Source organism: Schistocerca cancellata, chromosome 8 (genome assembly GCF_023864275.1).
Source record: "Schistocerca cancellata isolate TAMUIC-IGC-003103 chromosome 8, iqSchCanc2.1, whole genome shotgun sequence".
Classification (NCBI taxonomy): domain Eukaryota; kingdom Metazoa; phylum Arthropoda; class Insecta; order Orthoptera; family Acrididae; genus Schistocerca; species Schistocerca cancellata.
In genome coordinates, this window is record NC_064633.1 from 494,638,212 (window position 1) to 494,657,757 (window position 19,546).

A 19,546-nucleotide genomic window follows, 5' to 3' on the forward strand; every position below is an offset into this window, starting at 1 on the left:
CCGTCCCAGCACGGTACCGCCGACTGTGGCAGTCGCTTCCCGTATTCTCTCCCGGAGCTCTTCCACATCACGTGGTAGAGGCGGTACATACACCAGATCTTTAATGTCTCCCCACAGAAAACAGCCCGGGGAGGCCATTTCATGAAACGGCTGTCCCCTTCTGTAGCACGGCCGATCCATCGATGCGGCAGCTCCGTGTTCAGGTACCCACGAACTTCGCGATGAAAATGGGGCGGAGCCCCAGCCTGCTGAAAGATGAACGGAGAGTCCGATTGCATTTGAGGCATCAACCACTGCTGCAACATGTCCAAGTAGGAATATTCAGTGACAGTGCTCTCGGCGAAGAAGAATGGCCCGTACAGTTTTCGACGTGACTAGGCACAAAGGACATTTACCTTTGGGGAAGCACGCTCAAATTCAGTACATTCGTGTGGATGCTTTGCACCCCAGATTTGACAATTATGCCTGTTCACTTTCCCATTAGTGTGAAAAGTGACTTCGTTGCTAAAAATTAAGCGATCAACAATGCCATCCCCATCCTAAATCAATTACCGCAACTGCGAACAAAACTCAAAACGCTTGTCTTTGTCGCCGTCATTGAGCTTCTACACTAGCTCCAATTTCAATGGTTTCATAGACAGCTTCTGTCGCAAGACTTTCCACACTGTCACTGGACCCATTTCGAGTTCACGGAATGCACGACGCACCGTTTCTTGGGACTCCTTATGAATATCTCTCGTACGCGCTCCACATTCACTTCCCTTGAACTGGGACGTACGCTTCTCTTTGTCGGGCACAAGCAACCCGTCGTAACGAATTTGTTGTGCCAGTGGTAAACGGCCTTCCTTGTTGGTGGCTTCTTACCGTACTTGGTTCTAAACATCCGTTGAACAGCTGTAGCACACTTGTTTTTGTCGAACTCCAACACACAGAAAGGTCGCTCCGCACCTGAACTCTCCATGTTTGCGACTAGCGCTGACCATCGGCAAATTACCAAACTACGCTGTGGCGGTATACATGGGTAGAAAAACAAAACTTTCAGGACTCTCTTCATAATGACATATGTATGATATCTGTACGATGTTTGGTTCTTGTGCAACAAATAATTGAAAGTAAAGAAACAAGTAAACCCTTTATTGGATTGTAAAGAAGCCCTTGGTGATAAAATTTATTGATTACTTTACGAATTACACTCTGCCAACTATCTTAATTTAAATTAATACAGTCGTGAATTTCAAAGCTTTAATTCCAGAGGCGGGATTCTTCTGTCGAGCAATATTCCACGAGAACAATTATCGCAGTGATAAATAAACCTTTGCTACTTTCGCGTCTTGAGAAACACCATCATTAGATCCTTTTATATTTTCTTGCGGTCACTGTTGATAAATGTGTACATCACAATCCACGCTGATCACCTACCCAAAAACTCATTATAGGAATAAATAATACTTTTTTACGCTCGCTAGTATGATAACAAGTGCACCACCTATTGAGTTACTATAAAACGAATAACCAGTTTAACACTTTCTTTTTCAACTTCAATTTATCAATTCGAATGTTCGGACAGTGTCACTGGCATTTTATTTTTATTTATTTATTTCTTTTGTGTAGGCAAAATTTTCTTATTTTTAGTAAAGATTGTGATGTCTACAGTGTTTTTATTAGCTAAGATAATTTCACATTGTTACGTAGAGAGTTCAGAAAGTAAGGTACACGCTAGGACCATTGCGCAGCATGAGTGGCGCGTTGTCAGAAGAGAGCACTTGTTCCGGGTTTCCTGCTGACACAGTTCTGTTGCGGTACGAATAGTAGGGCGCATCATAGTATGCTGGCAACTCGAAACGTACTCCAGAGTAGAAGTACGATTCTTGTGAGCAAAACGTCTAAATTGGATACAGATTTACCGTGAAATTGTGGCGGTTTAGGAACTAAATGCAGTGTCATAACCACCTGTAGTGAAATGGGACCAACAATTTGAACAAGGCCGAACAGGTTGGGCGATGCTGATAAGAAAGTCTAGACCTTGCACCATGCCATTTCCAGACTTCGGCGAGTTGATGTTTTCACAGCGGTTCTCGAATGGCCCCCTGCAAGTAAGGAGCGAATTCTTATTGGTGAGAAATTCAACGATTGGTACGGCATTCCGACCGTAGTTTACAGTGACTCCATGAGTATGTTGAGAAATAGTGTGCTGTGTGTGTGTCACTATGAAGTGTAGTGTAGCATTCAGAAAAAGTTACTTGGCCTGCTATAATTTCGTTTAGCTCACTTTCTGGATTCCACTTGTAGAATAGCATGTCACTGCTCATACCTGCATTATTTTCAGGGCGATTGGAAGGCCGATGTCATGTTACAGCCTTTCTCTAGTTTAAATGCAAAATCAAAACACCTTCAGCCGTCTATGTTCTCAAGTTTATTTTATATTTGCTACCAGTTTCGTCGTTACACTACACCATCTTCAGGCCTCCGGACAGACATATCTACGGAGCTGCAGCGATGATCGACGGCATTGCGTTGTTTAACGGAGTCTACGGATACCAGTGACGGTATGCTAGCCCTTGTTTTGATTGTACAACAAGTGGGATTATATTCTTCCTACATGACGGTCAGGGGACCTGAAGATGACTTAATGTAACGCCGAAACTGGTAGCAAAAATAAAATATAATTGGAAATATAGACGGCTGAAGGTGTTGTGATTTGACGTTATACTGAACAGCCGAGGTACCGCAACCACCCGTGTAAAGGTGGTCTTACAGAGACTTTTCCAGTACGTTGCAGTATATGCGATTTGTGTTAATGGGTTCCTTGTGGTGGCTATACTTGACCGACACTCGGAAACGTCGGTGGTAGGCATTTTGACAGCAACGTCCGATAGCATGCATATTGGTGAGAAGTCTGTTGTCAGCCTAACAGGCTGCACGTGTGGGTTCGAGTACACTGTTAATAGGCAGCTGGAGCTCGTTTTGAGGGCGCGATCTGGTTAATGTCTGCAGCGATGGCGAGACCAGGAAGCGAGCGATGCTGCGCTGCACGCGTCTGCCAACCGTCCTCCGATGTTTCCAGCGGGGCACATCTCAAGCTGCGTCAAATTCACAAAACAGACTCGTATCTAGGAAAAAGCTTCGCCCACAAAAAATCGTATCCGGAAACAGCGTTACAAAATCTGAAAACCCACAGAAGAAAGCTTTTGTAGCGGACTTCCCTTTCCACTGTTTAGTTGTCTTTGTTATCGTCAACAATAGGAGTAGTCAACCTTTTTTATCTACCGCCCAGTTTTCTATCTGTGTTATTAGGAAAATATTTTCTTCAGTAATGGTGATCTATCAAGTAAAAAAGTAACTTTGTTATAAAATTTAAAAGGCGGAGTTGCGGCAAGCAGAAGCAAATAATAATAATAATAATATAATTTATGTACTTCAATATATTTATCATCAGTGCAATATAAAGTAGGAAAATTTTATAAAGAAAGTTGTCCGCAACTTGGAGTTCAGTCTCATTCTCCACATAATTGTGGACTGTGAATAGCAAATGTAAAAGCTTAAATTAGTATCCTCATGTAGTTCGAAACATAACTTGGAATGTGGCTTCAATAAAACAAGACTAATTTGATGAAATGAGTGACAATTATATTCGCATTGTCTTCAGTTTACGTAAATGTAACGAAGAATTTACCAGATCATTAGTGAGAAATGAAGAGTACGAGTGGTTTAGAACTGCGCCGCCTGTACTTGGAAGTAATTAGTCGCAGGTTTTTATTGGCGAAGTTGTTAACAGTATATTGTCCGCGCGCGTGTTTGCTTGTGACTATTTTTATCTGCAGCCGTGGAACAACTTTCTAAAACGCACAAGCGTACGCTCTCTCTCTCTCTCTCTCTCTCTCTCTCTCTCTCTCTCTCACACACACACACACACACTTCATTTCTGAAAGCGGCAACGTCGAGAAACGCCTAATAATTAGCTGTAAGGCTCATATCCATGGCGTTTATACCCGACAAGGCGCTGAAGCGATTGTAGGCATTTGAATGTTACCGAGTACTTCCTCATCACAAAAGAGAGTAGCTTACATGTGTTACAAGGACTTGGCTGATGTGACAAATATTGTGAGCAGTCTAGTATCCGTTTCCTTCCGCTGTATATACCTTTTTTTACTTTTTACTTTTATCCGACTAATAGTTAATAAACGCGAAATATCTTGTTTGCTGTAATAATGGGCTGCGTGTTTCAACGCCGTGCTGCATCTGTTTTTAAAGGTTGCTTGGGGCGACCGTATTACACCGGGGAAAACGGCTAACAGGAGAAAGCGGATACTAACTTAATATTTGTCACATCGGCCGAGCCCTTGTTGCGCAACAAAGTCTTCTGTAATACATGTACGCTACTTTTAGATTAGAAAGTGTTTGGAATGATGATAAATCGTTACATCAACTGCACTGTTTTCTCTAACACTTTCTTTTGAAACCCATTAAACCAGCACACTGATATTGTAATTAATAGCCGGCCTTTGTGACCGAGCGGTTCTAGGCGCTTCAGTCCGGAACCGCGCTGCTGCGGCCGCAAGTTCGAATCGTACCTCGGGCATGGATGTGTGTGATGTCCTTAGGTTAGTTAGGTTTAAGTAGTTCTAAGTCTAGGCGACTGATGATCTCAGATGTTAGTTAAGTCCCATAGTGCTTAGAGCCATTTGAACCATATTTTGTACTTAGTAACATAAACACACCCTTGTAAATATACGTGAATGTGTTGAAAATTAAATTACTGCCTTTAAAATTTCAGGCACTGTGAACAAAAGGAACGGAAAAAATTGTTTGATTTTCGCCTTGAAGAAGTAAAGAAAAAAAGTTGATCAAGAACGTAAGGCAGTCGGTTCCGTTTGCAGTACTCTGTTTTTTATGGTGTGTGTGGTTTGGTTATAGCATATTAACGCCGTTCGCAGTTGTGTAACAAACTGATTAAATCATAATAATGGTATTACTTGTAACGAACCATCGGGTGCCAGGGGTCCTTTATTCCATATATACTTGGTAAATATCTCTGAATAGCCTCCGAAATTTTGTTCGACAAACTATTGTCAGCAAAGCAAAAATAGAAGAACTTTCCTTTGTTGGGGGAGGACGCTGGTTTAAATCTCCGTCCGGCTATACAGATATACATGGTGTTTATAAATTAGTTATGTGAAAGGAACCTTTAGTTGTGAAAGGAGTAAACAGCTTACAGAAATGTTTCATACAGCACTGAACGCGGTATGTTTTGCAAGTTTTATGCTCTCCTAACACTGGCTTTCGACGTCCCTACCAGGTTGCATGCGCGAATGAGTTATTCTGACAGTCATCACGGAGTTGTATAACTCTGCAGAGCCGGCACAGTGTTGTTCATGGTTTCATCCTCAAAGGCAGACTGTTAGGAATTGGTACAATCGTTTCAACGAACCGGCTGTGTACCACATGGGACGCCGGGGTCACGGTCGGCCAGCAGTCTCTGTCGCAACAATTGAACAAGTTCGGCAGTCTTACAGTCGTAGTCCGGGTAACTCAACGAGACATACCAGCTTAGAACTGAATGCAGTAAAATTTGTTTTCCATTTCCAATAAGTGTTTTATGTACCACATGTTTTTTATTTAACAATGTAATTATGTAAAAGACAAGAAAACAGGACTGAGAGATGTTGTAGAAAGGGTTGAAGGGTATGTCTGTGCAATTTCTTACTAATTTTTAGTAGCAAGCGACCCATCATTGTTACCAAGACCGTGGATCACTCTGTAATGTTAATAAATAAATGGATAAATAAACACAATTTAATATATCTGGTGTTACATTGTGGAAGGTATTACGAAAATACCTGTAATTCAAACTCTACAAATTGGAACTGTTGCAGACTTTAAGAGAAAGTGACAAGGAAAACCCAGCTGAGTTATGCGTGGAAATGTTTAAAAAATGCAGATTGAAGATCATTTTCTTAATGAAATTGTGTTCAGTGACAAAGCCACCCTCCATACCTGCGGTAAAGTGAATCGGCATAATGTTCGGATATGGGTTGAGCAGAAGGCTCACGTAACGAACATGTGCGGGACTCGCCTAAGGTAAATGCTTTTCGCGCTGTAGGCTATAACGAGGTTGTCAGTCCTTTCTTTTTGCTGAGTCAATTGTAACTGCCCCATCGTACCTGGACATGGTAATGCCACCGTCACACCAGGATAAGAGTACAGAATTTACTTTCCAGCAAACAGCATTATCATAGTGAAGTTGTCGCGTATGTCCGAAGAAATGTGCCGACTTGAATTGGACCTGGTGGAAGAATATCCTGTCCACCACAATCATCTTACTTAACCCCAGTGGACTTCTGTGCATGGGGATACATTAAAGACAGAGTTTGTTCCTCCGGTTTTGGGAAACGTCTAGGAGCAGCTACAACGGAGGAACAAGCAGTTGTCACCATCATCAAGACTTGTTTTATATAGTATTTGACAGGGAACTGATTACATGTAGGACATTTGCCGTTTTACAAACGGTAGCCACATTGAACATCTTCAATAAAACTTGAAGATATACTGCCTTCAGTGCTGTATCAAACATTTCTGTAAGTTGAAACTTCCTGTCAGATTAAAACTGTTGCTGGACCGAGACTCTAACTCGGAAGTTCGAGTCTCTGTCCGGCACACAGTTTTAATCTGCCAGGAAGTTTCATATCAGCGCACACTCCGCTGCAGAGTGAAAATTTCATTTCTGTAAGTTATTTACCTTTTACACAAAGGTTAATTTTGTTCAAAAATGGTTCAAATGGCTCTGAGCGCTATGGGACTTAACATCTGAGGTCATCATTCCCTTAGAACGTAGAACTACATAAACCTAACTAACCTTAGGACAACACCCACATCCATGCCCGAGGCAGGATTCGAACCTGCGACCGTAGCGGTCGCGCGGTTCCACACTGAAGCGCCTAGAACCGCTCGTCCACACTGGCCGGAGGTTCCTTTTCTGTAACGATTTTATAAAGTCTATATGTAGGTTTCCTGCAATTTCCGTAAATCGCTTTCTTTCTCCCGTCCGAGCTTCTGTTCCGTCGTTAATGAGTTCGTCTTCCCTCTTTCATTTGAGAAAGATGTAAACCACGGACCAGACAGTGTACCTTCACAGAAATGAAACTGTGCATGTGACATACAACATTGATACTGTGGACAGCGGTCGACTGGTTCGCTTCAGACGAAGGCATTATGCCAATCAGAGAAGTGGGGACGCTATTTTGAGGCGGCTGCACTCTTACATTCTCAGGCATGGGTGTGTGCAGCTGTAACGGCGTGACTCCGCGAGAATCTACCAATTTGGCAATAGGTCAAGCATGCTCTAGTATCGTAAGATTCCACTATGGTTGGTGGACTGTAACTGCCTTGGAGTTCTGCGTCTACTTTCACCTCTAATACGGCGGATACGAGAGTCACAGCGCAAACTTCATGCTAATTCCAGCGCTAAGCTAAAAACACAGTATCTTAAATTTCACGTCAGCCGTACTTCACTCACGTCGTTGAATCGAATTAAAACAAGGAAACTTGTTTTCTGAAATCTTCTGTAAGCTGTTCCTAGTACACGCGGGATTGATTGCCATTGCTGTTATTCTTTTACGTCCCACAGAAGCCGCGACCCACTTTCTCACCCCAGGTATTCTGCGGAGTATATTATACGGCTGCGGAAACCGGTACGAAGGGTAGCAGGTGCTATTCAAGTAGTCCGTCTGGATTCGAAAACCGTCCATCTTTTTCTATTTTCTGTCAGCAGCTGAAGCTTTCATAAACCCGAAGGATTATTCGAACTCCACATTCGTCTACCAAGCGCGATCCTATTGGAGGTGGTACGCCGTGCCTTTCCTCCAACTTTTGAATTGGTTTACTAAGCCAGTAATAGGGGGACTTACATCAACGTAACTTCGAACTTTGCTGAACTAGGAATTTTTCTCATTTGCAAATCATACCCTAAGATGAAAGAAACAACAAGTCATGGAAAATATGCTAGTAAAGACTAGGGTAAAACCCCAGACTTTGGATGTGTAGGCTAGCACGTGCCTACTGAGTCACCGAGCAAAATATGGTTTGTCGCTCAGCAGGAGTAACGTAACACGGGGGAAACGCCTTTTGTCTTCTGTTGCTCGGAATTTCAGCTGCCTTTCCCCGTCGACGAGGAAGATTCCCAGGTGTTGTTCCGGTGAGTAGTGAGCAGCGCTGCTGCAGGACAGTAGCCATCAGGGCGGCGCCCCAGACGCTGCTGTTCATCATGTTCTGATAATCCAGTTAAAACAAATCGGTCAAGCTAATATCGCACTAGGCTCATTTGGGACCGCTCTATCGAATGGACACGTAAAATACCCCTTTAAAAATAATTTTGTTAGTAACGGGGTACAAATCAATGCTATTTCAAATGGTTCAAATGGCTCTGAGCACTATGGGACTTAACTTCTGAGGTCATCAGTCCCCTAGAACTTAGAACTACTTAAACCTAACTAACCTAAGGACATCACACACATCCATGCCCGAGGCAGGATTCGAACCTGCGACCGTAGCGGTCGCGCGGTTCCAGACTGAAGCGCTAGAACCGCTCGGCCACTCTGGCCGGCAATCCACGCTATTCTTCGACGCTAAGCCTTGCATGAGAAAGGTGACGAGCCGTATTTATTTGAGCGGACTCAACAACACATTGCAAAAACGAAATTCCAATTATCTGCCTAAGCGTGGTGAAAGTGCACTTGAGGTGGGACACCTGGTATAATCCGAAAGTCTTTCGTATCAGTATTACTTCCTGTGCTATTCCATTCACGCACTGAGCATATATGTCCGTGTATGCGTCCTAAACTCTCTTATCTTCTCCTCATGATCCCTACACGAAATAGGTGGTTTCAATAAAATGACCACGGAGTCTTCTTTAAATACAGCTTCTCAAAAATTACCTAACAGTGTTTCGCGAAAACACCGTCGCCTTTCTTCCGGAGATTCAAATTTACGATCCTTCTGAATTTCTCCTACACTTCCGTGTGCGCTCTACCGTCCTGTTACGATACTACCAGCAGATCTCCGAATTCGTTCGATGCTTTGTTGTCATGCCGACTTGGTAAGGACTGTAAACACTGGCAAATTACTGTAGAGTTGTTCGCGCTGGTTCCTTATGCGATATCCTTTCCAGGTAAATTGTCCTTCCTCAGATCCCTTCCAGCAAGTCAAAGGCTCCCACACGCCTTCCTAACAGTGATTTTACGTGATGGTTCCATTTCATATTGAAACTTCAAGAAAATGGTTCAAATGGCTCTGAGCACTATGGGACTTGGCATCTGTGGTCATCAGTCCCCTAGAACTTAGAACTACTTAAACCTAACTAACCTAAGGACATCAGACACATCCATGCCCGTCTCCTACTTTCCAAACTTCACAGAAGTTCTCCTGCGAACCTTGGAGGACATGTCTCCGCAATATCCTTTCTTCCAGTAGTGCTAGCCCTGCGAGGTTCGCAGAACTTCTGTGAAGTTTGGAAGGTAGGAGACGACGTACTCGCGGAAGTAAAATTGTGAGGGCGGGTCGTGAGTCGTGCTTGGGTAGCTCAGTTGGTAGAGCACTAGCCCGCAAAAGGCAAAGGTCCCGAGTTCGAGTTTCGGTCCGGCACAGAGTTTTAATCTCCCAGGAAGTTTCATATCAGCGCACACTCCGCTGTAGAGTGAAAATCTCATTCTGGCTCCATTTAATATTGATTCTTAGTATTACCGCTGTATACTTACACGATGTGACGTTATCATGGTGTTGACTGCAAATCTTGTAATCAGATGCTATAGAGTTCTTTTTCTTTTGTGTGAGCGTTATCTTACATTTATCCGCATTTACAGAGAGCTACCATCCAATACACGATTTTCGCGATGGTGCTCGACATTACGTTGTTATCCTGCGGGTTTTGGTGGTGATCATGTCACAGGATAGTTTTAGATACTTATTCTGTGCAGCAGCGCTCTTCGTAGGTTCCGCGGAGCAACACAGGTTAATGTTAGACGGCACAGCGTCTTCCGGCACTTTGCGCAAGACTGATTGTGTGGTGTCGGGGTGCCGCGAGCGGCTATATGCGTCCCAAGGTGAGCGCTGACTCACAGCTCGGCCCCTCGTCACCTGCCGTGTTTCATGCTGCGCCTTCTCAAGCGCCTCGTTTGATATTCCTGCGAGCTGCTGTGCGCCGCGTGCTGTCGAAGTGCGTTACCCTGTACCGCTGCAAGTCTGTTTATGTACAGTGTGAACCCCAACTTCACCGACAAAATTTCGGAGTTTGTTCAGGGATATTCCGTACATCGGGAAAAAAGCGACATCCCCAAGGACAAAGTCGTTTTATTGACAAGTGATGTGACGGGTAGCTCATCACTGTAGGAACATATGATAACAATCTCAGACTAAGTGAAACACACATGTCAGAGCAAATACTACCCAAACAGTCGCATAGTGTCAGGTTCTGGCGGCAACGCATTAGTGTGTTCCCGCATGTAAACGATCATAAAGGCGACGAACAGCATCCTGCGATGCACTGTCCCGAGCATCTTGCGCCTTTTGTTGCATTCCGGCAATCGTTCTTGCCGGCCGTGGATAACGAGTAATTTCGTGCTTCACCGCGTCTCTCGTGTGTTCAGTTGGCGAGAGATCTGGTGATCTTGCTGGCCAGAGCAGTTGTGCACCGTCAAGAGCTCGATCCGTCGCAGCAGCCGTATATGGACGAAAAGGTCCTGCAGAAAAATCATTTCACCATTTCAGTCGTAGAAATGGCAGTAGCACAGGGATAACAACCTGTACAGTGTGGCGGGCACCGGTTACTTTACCCTGCAGAAACACTAAATGTAACCGCGCATTGGAACTGATTGCCACCCCACGCCATGAAGCCTGTGTATCGTGGCGAATGCGTTCTGGAATAGGCCGCTCAAAAGGTTTACACCGTAGACGTGTACGTCCATCACTCGCATGCAGAGAGAACGTTCCCTCGTAACTGAAAACAAGAGAGCGCCGTTCCACTCTGCAGTCGACTCTTTCACGACAAGAGATGTGATGTCAGTGGTAGTCTGGCCAGAGTAACTAGTGATCTTAGTTCTGTTGTAACCTAGAATGAATGTTGCAAAAACTGTTCACCTCCCAGCTCAGCACAGTTGCTGTGTGCAGAGTCTAAACAGAGGGTGCACAGACAGGTGTCCGGAGCGTTATCTCATCACCGATGACCGTGAGAAATGAATCACAAACACTATAAATTCTCAGTATGCACATATTAAACCGTGGTGTCACCGAACATTACTTTAGGGTGTTTGAGGGTGTTGCATTTTTTTCCGACACTGTGTTTTTGGTATAAGACACCCTAGACTCCAGCAGCTCGTACAAAGAAACTGCATTTAATTTGATTTCTTATCCCCATTTATCTTTGTACGTGTATTACACTGAAAATATCGGCACAGCAGTACTAATGTGGTATGCGTTGTGTGCCTTGTTTGGGAATAAACTTGTTCTGTTCACTCATAGCATTTGCTATTCACCCTTTACAGCCTAAATGTTACGTTATAAAACAATATTATTTTTTACTTTCTTCTAGCAACACATTAAACATGACTTCAAATATTTTGTTAATTAGGGAACTTTTTTTTTAATGTGTCCATACGGACCTGTTGGTGCTGCCCTTTAGTGATCTAGTTTACAAACTAGAACGCAATGGTGTCATGTAGGAACCATTAGGCTTTCGTGGATACTGTGGAAATATGTAAAAGCTATTACGGATCCGAATGGAAGAGTTAACAACGGTAATCCCCATGGGCATACAAAAAGCATAGAAAAAATATTTTCACAAACCAGGATGTCATACTGCCCTGCCAGACCGGCAGATGTAGCGGTACAGCATCAGTTCGAAGAAAATATAAGTGGCCCTCTTCCTCCCCATTTCCGGTCGTAGGTACGCTCTTGGTAATGTCCACCTTACTCTTCGCCCTCAACCTCCCATTGAATTGGCCGATATGCACTTCATTGGTAGGTTCACTGAACGGAATGAAAGAGACACTATGTTGAACTGTTTCCGCAAGCGACAGGAGTCAAATCCCAGTACTTTTACAGATGACGGTGTTGTAATACTCTCTGTGTTTTGTGGTGTATGTTTTAGTGGTGATACAGTTTTTTTGACTGTTGTGAAGGTATTTTCAGAGGAACGGAATTTAATTGGCATAACAAATCGAGTATCATAATTACGTTATTACCAGGTAACAAGCTATCGGCGATCACTGGTGTGCTATAGGAAAGTACTCAGAAAATATCCCAGAACATTCTACGACATTTTGTTGACGCAGTTCGGGTTCAGCCTGTATTTACTAAGGATTATCTCGGAAATTCATGAGAAAGTTACATGTGGCCGTGGAATACAGGTGAAAATTAGCGTAACTATCTGAAGTGTTCTGGGAGAGTGCAGTGTACCTCGTAAAGGTGCAACAAATTCTAGAGCAAGGGCGGGTAATAATTTGGTTCGGGGGCCACTTCGTGGAAGCAGAGGTTAGCGGAGCTCCGCACCTTTTAAAATGACTGCATGCATTAATTAGTTTTGCATTTCAAAAAAGGTATTAATTGTTGCGTAAAAATTCTGTCTTGGCTGGCCTCACAAAAACCGTTGGCGGGTCGCTTTTTGCCCACAACGGTTCTAGTGTATTGCTACAACGTGTCGAGTCTCTATCGGCTAGACGTGGTAGCAGACATCGAACGAATTCTAGAATCTTTGTAATATATCTGCTTTTTAATAATGAAGATCCTTAGAATATAAATATACGTGAATTTTAATAAGCATTTTTCATATAATGGTTATACCAGTTGTTCTAGGCTGTACTTTCACTGATGATGACACCTACTGGTGAAATTGTTTCCTTTGTACAATATCGAACTTCCTTTGTCATAGGGGCAGTGATGGCGTTAAGAGTAGGAAGTGAAAATATACTCTTTACCGATTTTAATAGATATGTCCTTAGTTTGCATAGATGATGTAAAATTTTGACTCTTTTTTTTTTCTTTTCGTTCTGCTTCGAGTTTTTGGTTGTGTAGGTGCATGAAAAATTTAGATCAATTACTTTCATAATTTCGAGTTGTTGTTTGAACCTAACTTTGGAGTTTCTATGCGTTTTTCCAATGTAGAATTGATTACAATCATCGAGAAAATTGGCCGAACGGTTCTAGGCGCTTCAGTCTGGAACCGCCCGACCGCTTCGGTCGCAGATTCGAATCCTGTCTCGGGCAGGGAGCATGTGATGTCCTTAGGTTAGTTAGGTCTAAGTAGTTCTAGGTGCTAGGGGACTGATGACCTCAGATGTTAAGTCCCATAGTGCTCAGAGCCATTTGAACCATCGAGAAAATTGGGATTTTAGTCTTTCTGATTGCACTTTAAAAATAAGAATGTTACAAAATATCATTTTCACCATAGTCTTTTTCAATGTATATAGTTCTTTTCGAGCATAGCCCAAAACTCACAAATATTGCATTCCAATGTGGTCTATAATTAATTGTATTGATTGTATAACGTATATTCTAAGTAAGAAACAAAATACATTAATAAGCAAATGTATACAGACACTAAAAAATACGCAATAAAAACTGCCATTCACCGACTTAAGTGCATGCAATGGACCCATCAGAAAAGAAATATGGCTATATCTTTTATGTGACGACGCCCTAAAAGCTTTAAATGCTGATAGGTCGTTAACTGAAATTTAATAACAACTGATCGTACCAAGAGTGACGCATTTTTGATAAATCTTCAATGCCCTGCTGCCTTAAAACAACATATTTTTGTAACCTGCGAGGTAGAACGTGAAAACAAATACAAAAATTCTTTAACAATCAATATGACGTTTCCCATAATTTTATTTTAATAAATCATTCCAAAAACTGCATGTTTTCGAGAGGTCATCAATGTGCTGGTGCTTTGAAATAGCGTATATTCGTAGGACGCATGTTACAATAGAAAACCCATGAAATATGGGCGTCACCTAAAAACCTAAAAACGACGAAATCCAGTATGACATTTCCGTTGTGACATAGGACATGACCTTTCATCTGATTGGCCACACTCCTCTCCATGAAGCAAAAACTGGACGTCTGTTATTCCGTCTGTCGCGCTACAGAATGCTGCCGAACCTGAAAACCCATGTTGTGAAGCCACACAAGTACCAGCTCCTTCGTCCACGAATGTTTTCTCATCCCATGTGAGGATGGCTTAACTGATCCTCCGAGTCCTATACCACCATCATTGTCAAACTGATTCTTCGTATTGGTGCCTGTTTTTAAACAAAATGGGAACATTATTGCGTCTTGAAGATTCTCATACCTTTCGGAAGCTGAACATATTGTTATTACTACTCAGACATTTTATGTATCAAAATTGTTTGCCAAAAGCAATTCTTCCGATGCTTCCCATATTGTAAAGAAATCACATGATACAGGCAAGATCAGTCGCAGTTCACGGGATTGCTCTTCGGTTCTAGATAGAAAAGGGTCCCAAACAGTGCGCATTTTGTGCTATAAATTACCTGCGTGTGAGATACGTGATATCAACTAATTGTTGAAGGAATGCTCAGTCTTCACTTATTTTTAAAAACAGTTAATGAATAAACAAAAAAGAAATTCTATAGAATCTCTATCGACACCACAGGTACAGAAAGTATTGGAAGATGTGTTTAGAAACTTCACACTGTCCCAGAGTACGGTGTTCTTTTATGGTACACTTTTTGAAGCTTGAGTAGCTGAAATTCCATTAAATTAATGGAAGATTGATTTTTAATCTCCGATATTCATTTAAAGGCGTACCGCAATCCCCTCCTCTACCGCAGTTCTCACAAAAGAAGAGGAGGAATACCATAATTTTTGCGTCCTCTACTCGGACTTGGACGTGGATGCTTAACCGCGTTTCAGTTGTAGTGATCAGTTTAGCAGGTACACATTTTGAACATCCTGTGTTCACCATTGAAGGCAACTTGTACAGCCGGTAACGATGCAGTGACGTGCGTTAAGTAATTCTTTAATAAGTGAACGTTTAGAGAGGTTCATTTAGAAATCAGGAATGAGGAAATGGAAGAGGCTCCAGTTGGTTATAATTATCAGTATGTATTTCTTAACAGTTCTACAGACAGTTTTTAGAATCTTAATCTTTGATAGCGAAGGAGGATTACGTTTTATTGGAACATAATAATAATAATAATAATAATAATAATAATAATAATAATAATAAATACCCAATACAACAAATATACATGAGAAAAAATCGAAAAATACATCCAACTGGCTGAGGAAGTCAAGGACATGTGGCATCAGGATAAAGTTGACATTATACCAATTATACTATCAACTACAGGAGTCATACCACACAATATCCACCAGTACATCAATGCAATACAGCTACATCCAAACTTATATATACAACTACAGAAATCCGTAATTATTGATACATGTCCAATTACCCGAAAGTTCCTAAATGCAATATAACATATACCGTACAGTTAAAAGGAAGTCACGCTTGATCAAGGTCCGCGTCACTTTCCATTTTTGACCAGACATAACGTCTGAGAAAAGATAGAAATAATAATAATAATTTATTGTGGCTCAAAGGCTTGGCGTAACTCTTTCAATTGGACACGACTTCGATGACTTGTTTGCCCACAATCTGTTCCAATAGTCGTACCGGAGAAAGTAAAGGTACTGTTTATTGGGTGAACCGATTTGGTTTTGTGTTTAGAAAGCTTCAACAATAGGTCAAAGAACTTGATAGACGAAGTTTGAGAGTAGCCCTAAAAATCGATTACAATAAGACTGAAATAATTTATAGCCAACATATCGAAAAGAAAATAGTATAAATCGACAACGAAGTGAAACCGTTGACGAGTTTTAATGTCAGTTGAAGACCCAACACGACGGACGGCGAACGAAAGAAACGAAAGAGTAAAAATGGCATGGAGTTTTTTTGATAAATTAAGTAGGCTTGCAAGTTCGGAGACTGTGCGGTGGCGCTCGACTCTGAGGCAACCCTGTTCGAATTCTGGTTGTGGAAATTTTTGACTGCCGGTATTTGGCCGACAAGGAGAAAATTTTGCGCCATTGTTCTGGATTAAATTCCAAATCTCTCCGCATTATGTCATGAAGTGAGGGCAAGTCAGCCGCACGACAGAGATACTCTCGAAACTTCATAACAGGTCTGAGGAAGGCAAGAACAAACTACGTCCACTAGAATCTAGCCTAGAACGGCGATGCAGGCTTATTGCATCTACCCCTGCCCCTACGCTTATTACCTGAATGTGGGACTATTTTGATGTGACAAGTTGGCAATTGCTAAGAGAGACAGGACTGCAAATAAGTGTACCAGGGTGCAGCCTGGAGTGGAAGAGAGGGAGGTGGCGCACTGAACTCACATTCGGGAGGTCGCTGGTTCAAACGCCCATTCAGACGTAGAGTTTCACTGGATTGCCTAATTGTCTTATCGAAAAAGTCAGGGTAGTTCATTTGCAAAGGACACAGCTAATTTTTCTCCCCATCTGATTATGTTCTCCGTCTGTAATGAAGCCATAGTCGACAGGTCTGTCTTAGCGGAAGACGTATCTAATGATGACTGTAATGAAAATTAAATGGGGGAGAGTGGGACGTTCACCTCAGGAATGAATATTGGATGGACCAAGGAATTTCTTCGCCGGATTTCAAGAGGTAACAAAATACCAAGGTGACGACCCGATGGATCGTGTGTAAATGCTATTAGAAAACGTATAGGAGCAACTGGGATACATGTAGCTGAAAACAGTAATGCACGGAAAAGGCTTTCATCCAACGGCGGATGTCAAGTGTCTAACGGATGAACGAAAACTTAATAGCGTATTGCTCCAAGCGTCAACGCAGTACAGAGCAATCCTGTGTGGCATGGAATCGACAAGTGCTTGTTAGTAGGTTGCTAGAAATATGCGACAACAGATGTCTACGCGTAGACCGTGCAATTCCTCGCAAATTACTGCCCTGTTATGGCGTTGCCTTCTGTCTATCAATGAGATATTCGCTGGGAATGTTTCTCATAGGGACCACATTAATTAGTGGCTAACAAGACATGTAATTTTTCATAACTCAACAGACCTAACATGGAGGCAACGTTGGTGATGGTCAGTCTCTTTAGATAGCACCATGCAGTGCAGACCATCGAAAGTTCTCTTGCTTTAACTCAGACATTATCTTAGTATGATCCACATCAGTACGTTTTCTTTAATTGGCTGCATCAGGCCAGCGAGCAGGCTGCTCGGCGTCACTTTTCGAAAATGTTCACTGGTTCAGAGGTAATGAAACATTTTATCAGATATATTTATTGGTACTGTACACACCTTAGGTCACTACGAACATCAATTACATAGCAAGAAAATAATAAGATTAAAAGGAAACGCTTGCCGGTGGTAAGTGTGCTCGTTGCTGGCACCGGTTCGCGTCCCAGTTGTATTCCATCGGATCCAGATTAGATGAATTTGGTGATCGACACATCAACATGACTTCTTCTCATGCTCTTCAGATCGCTTAGCACTAGTCTGGCCTTGGGCAGCTATCGTGTTAGAAGATACCATCACGATCTGAGAAGACTTCGAAGTGGTGTGACAAGAAACGTGTTCCATCTCACTAGGCAACACATTTCAATTGATCCACGATCCAGTCTCGATGATCCCGTCCTCAAATGGTTCTGAGCACCATGGGACTTAACATCTGAGGTGATTAGTCCTCTAGAACTAGTTAAACCTAACTAACCTAAGGACGTCACACACACCCATGCCCGAGGCAGGATTCGAACCTGCGACCGTAGCAGTCGCGCGGTTTCGGAGTGAAGCGCCTAGAACCGCTCGGCCACCGCGGCCGGCCGATCCCGCCCTCAATGCAGTCGTAAATGACGATGTCGTCGGATCAAAATCGGAGCACTTAGGGGTCATCTGCTATGCAGCCCCATGTTCAACAATGTGCTCCGAAACACTTGTGCTTAGACTGCTGGTACCACCGTACCTCTGGAAACCTACTCATGACTGGTGGCTCCGACTCTGAGCACACATAGTCGCAGGTGTACTACTGGTGGACCAACACACTATTAAATAGGTCGACATAATGCGATGGCTCATCAGCCTATACTAAACAAAATAAGAGAGACAGGATTCATCCGCTTACTGTGCTTTCACTAATAATAATAACGCAGTGTGACGAGGGCCTCCCCTCGGGTAGACCGCTCGCCTGGTGCAAGTCTTTCGATTTGACGCCACTTCGGCGACTTGCGCGTCGATGGGGATGAAATGATGATGATTAGGACAACACAACACCCAGTCCCTGAGAGGAGAAAATCTCCGACCCAGCCGGGAATCGAACCCGGGCCCTTAGGATTGACAGTCGTACTGACCATTCAGCTACCGGGAGCTTTCACTCATGATCTCTTTTGCAATTTGTACCTTGACTCTCTGCTTCTTGTGTAGATTCATAATTAGCCTTCTTTCTCTTTAGCTAAAATTGTACTCATATGGCTCTGAGCACTATGGGACTTAACTTCTCAGGTCATCAGTCCCCTAGAACTTAGAACTACTTAAACGTAACTAACCTAAGGACATCACACACATCCATGCCCGAGGCAGGATTCGAACCTGCGACCGTAGCGGTTGCGCGGTTCCAGACTGTAGCGCCTAGAACCAAAATTGTACTCGATCGAACGCTTTTTCTAGGCGAACATAGAAAGCGTAAACTTCTCTGCTCTTCTCGATATATTGATCTTAATAATGCTTCGAATCTTTGCGTCTCTTGGTCCTGTTCTAAAAGCATATTGTTCATCTGTAAAGGTACCTTTTTTGCATATATTCTCCTGGTCAGCACACTCATTAAAACTTTTCTTGCATGTGGCATTAGGCTGGTGGCCTCGAAGATGATAAGAGTTCCTCGGTGTGCTGTTTTGCGCCGTCTGTACTGCGGTGAGTTTTGGCAATATGTACAAAATGCAGCGCACGCGCATCCTTGTAAGCGTTGCAGCAGTGCGCCGCGGATGACGAGCTGCCGGTGTTGCAGGATGACAAGGACCTGTCGGCGGCGGACGCGGAGGGCGTCTGGAGCCCCGACATCGAGCAGAGCTTCCAGGAGGCGCTCGCCATCTACCCGCCCTGCGGACGCCGCAAAATCATCCTCTCCGACGAGGGCAAGATGTACGGTATGTCGCAGTCTACTGCCTGCTTTTGCTTGCCTCCTATCACTTGTCATTATTTTCCTCGAGTTACAGCCCATAGTGCCACCGTTTTAGACGAACCCTTTGTGCGAGAGCCGTTCAGTAAGTAATGCGACACATTTTTTCCTCGGCTAGTTTTCGAGTGAAAAAATACGGAATTTGCTGTCGGACATTGTGCAGTATTCCCGCTTCAGCTCAGATCCGATAGGTGGCGGCGCTATTGTAGCTTTCAAAAAGGTTTCTATAACGGAGCTGCGTTCCAAGCAGAGAGCTGTCATTCTTTTGGCAGAAAACCAAGAGCATCACAGATATTCGCAGGCGCTTGCAGAATGC

General features: G+C 43.2%; 1 protein-coding gene across 10 annotated transcripts in view; it reads left to right on the forward strand.

Annotated features, from left to right (window-relative positions):
* LOC126095759 (transcriptional enhancer factor TEF-1) overlaps window positions 1–19,546 on the forward strand; it is a 759,916-nt gene that overhangs the window by 667,592 nt on the left and 72,778 nt on the right. For all 10 annotated transcript variants that reach the window (XM_049910557.1, XM_049910558.1, XM_049910560.1 and 7 more), the window contains one exon: window positions 19,060–19,198. In XM_049910557.1, the coding sequence (XP_049766514.1) occupies window positions 19,060–19,198 (139 nt within the window). The remainder of the gene's footprint in view (window positions 1–19,059; window positions 19,199–19,546) is intronic.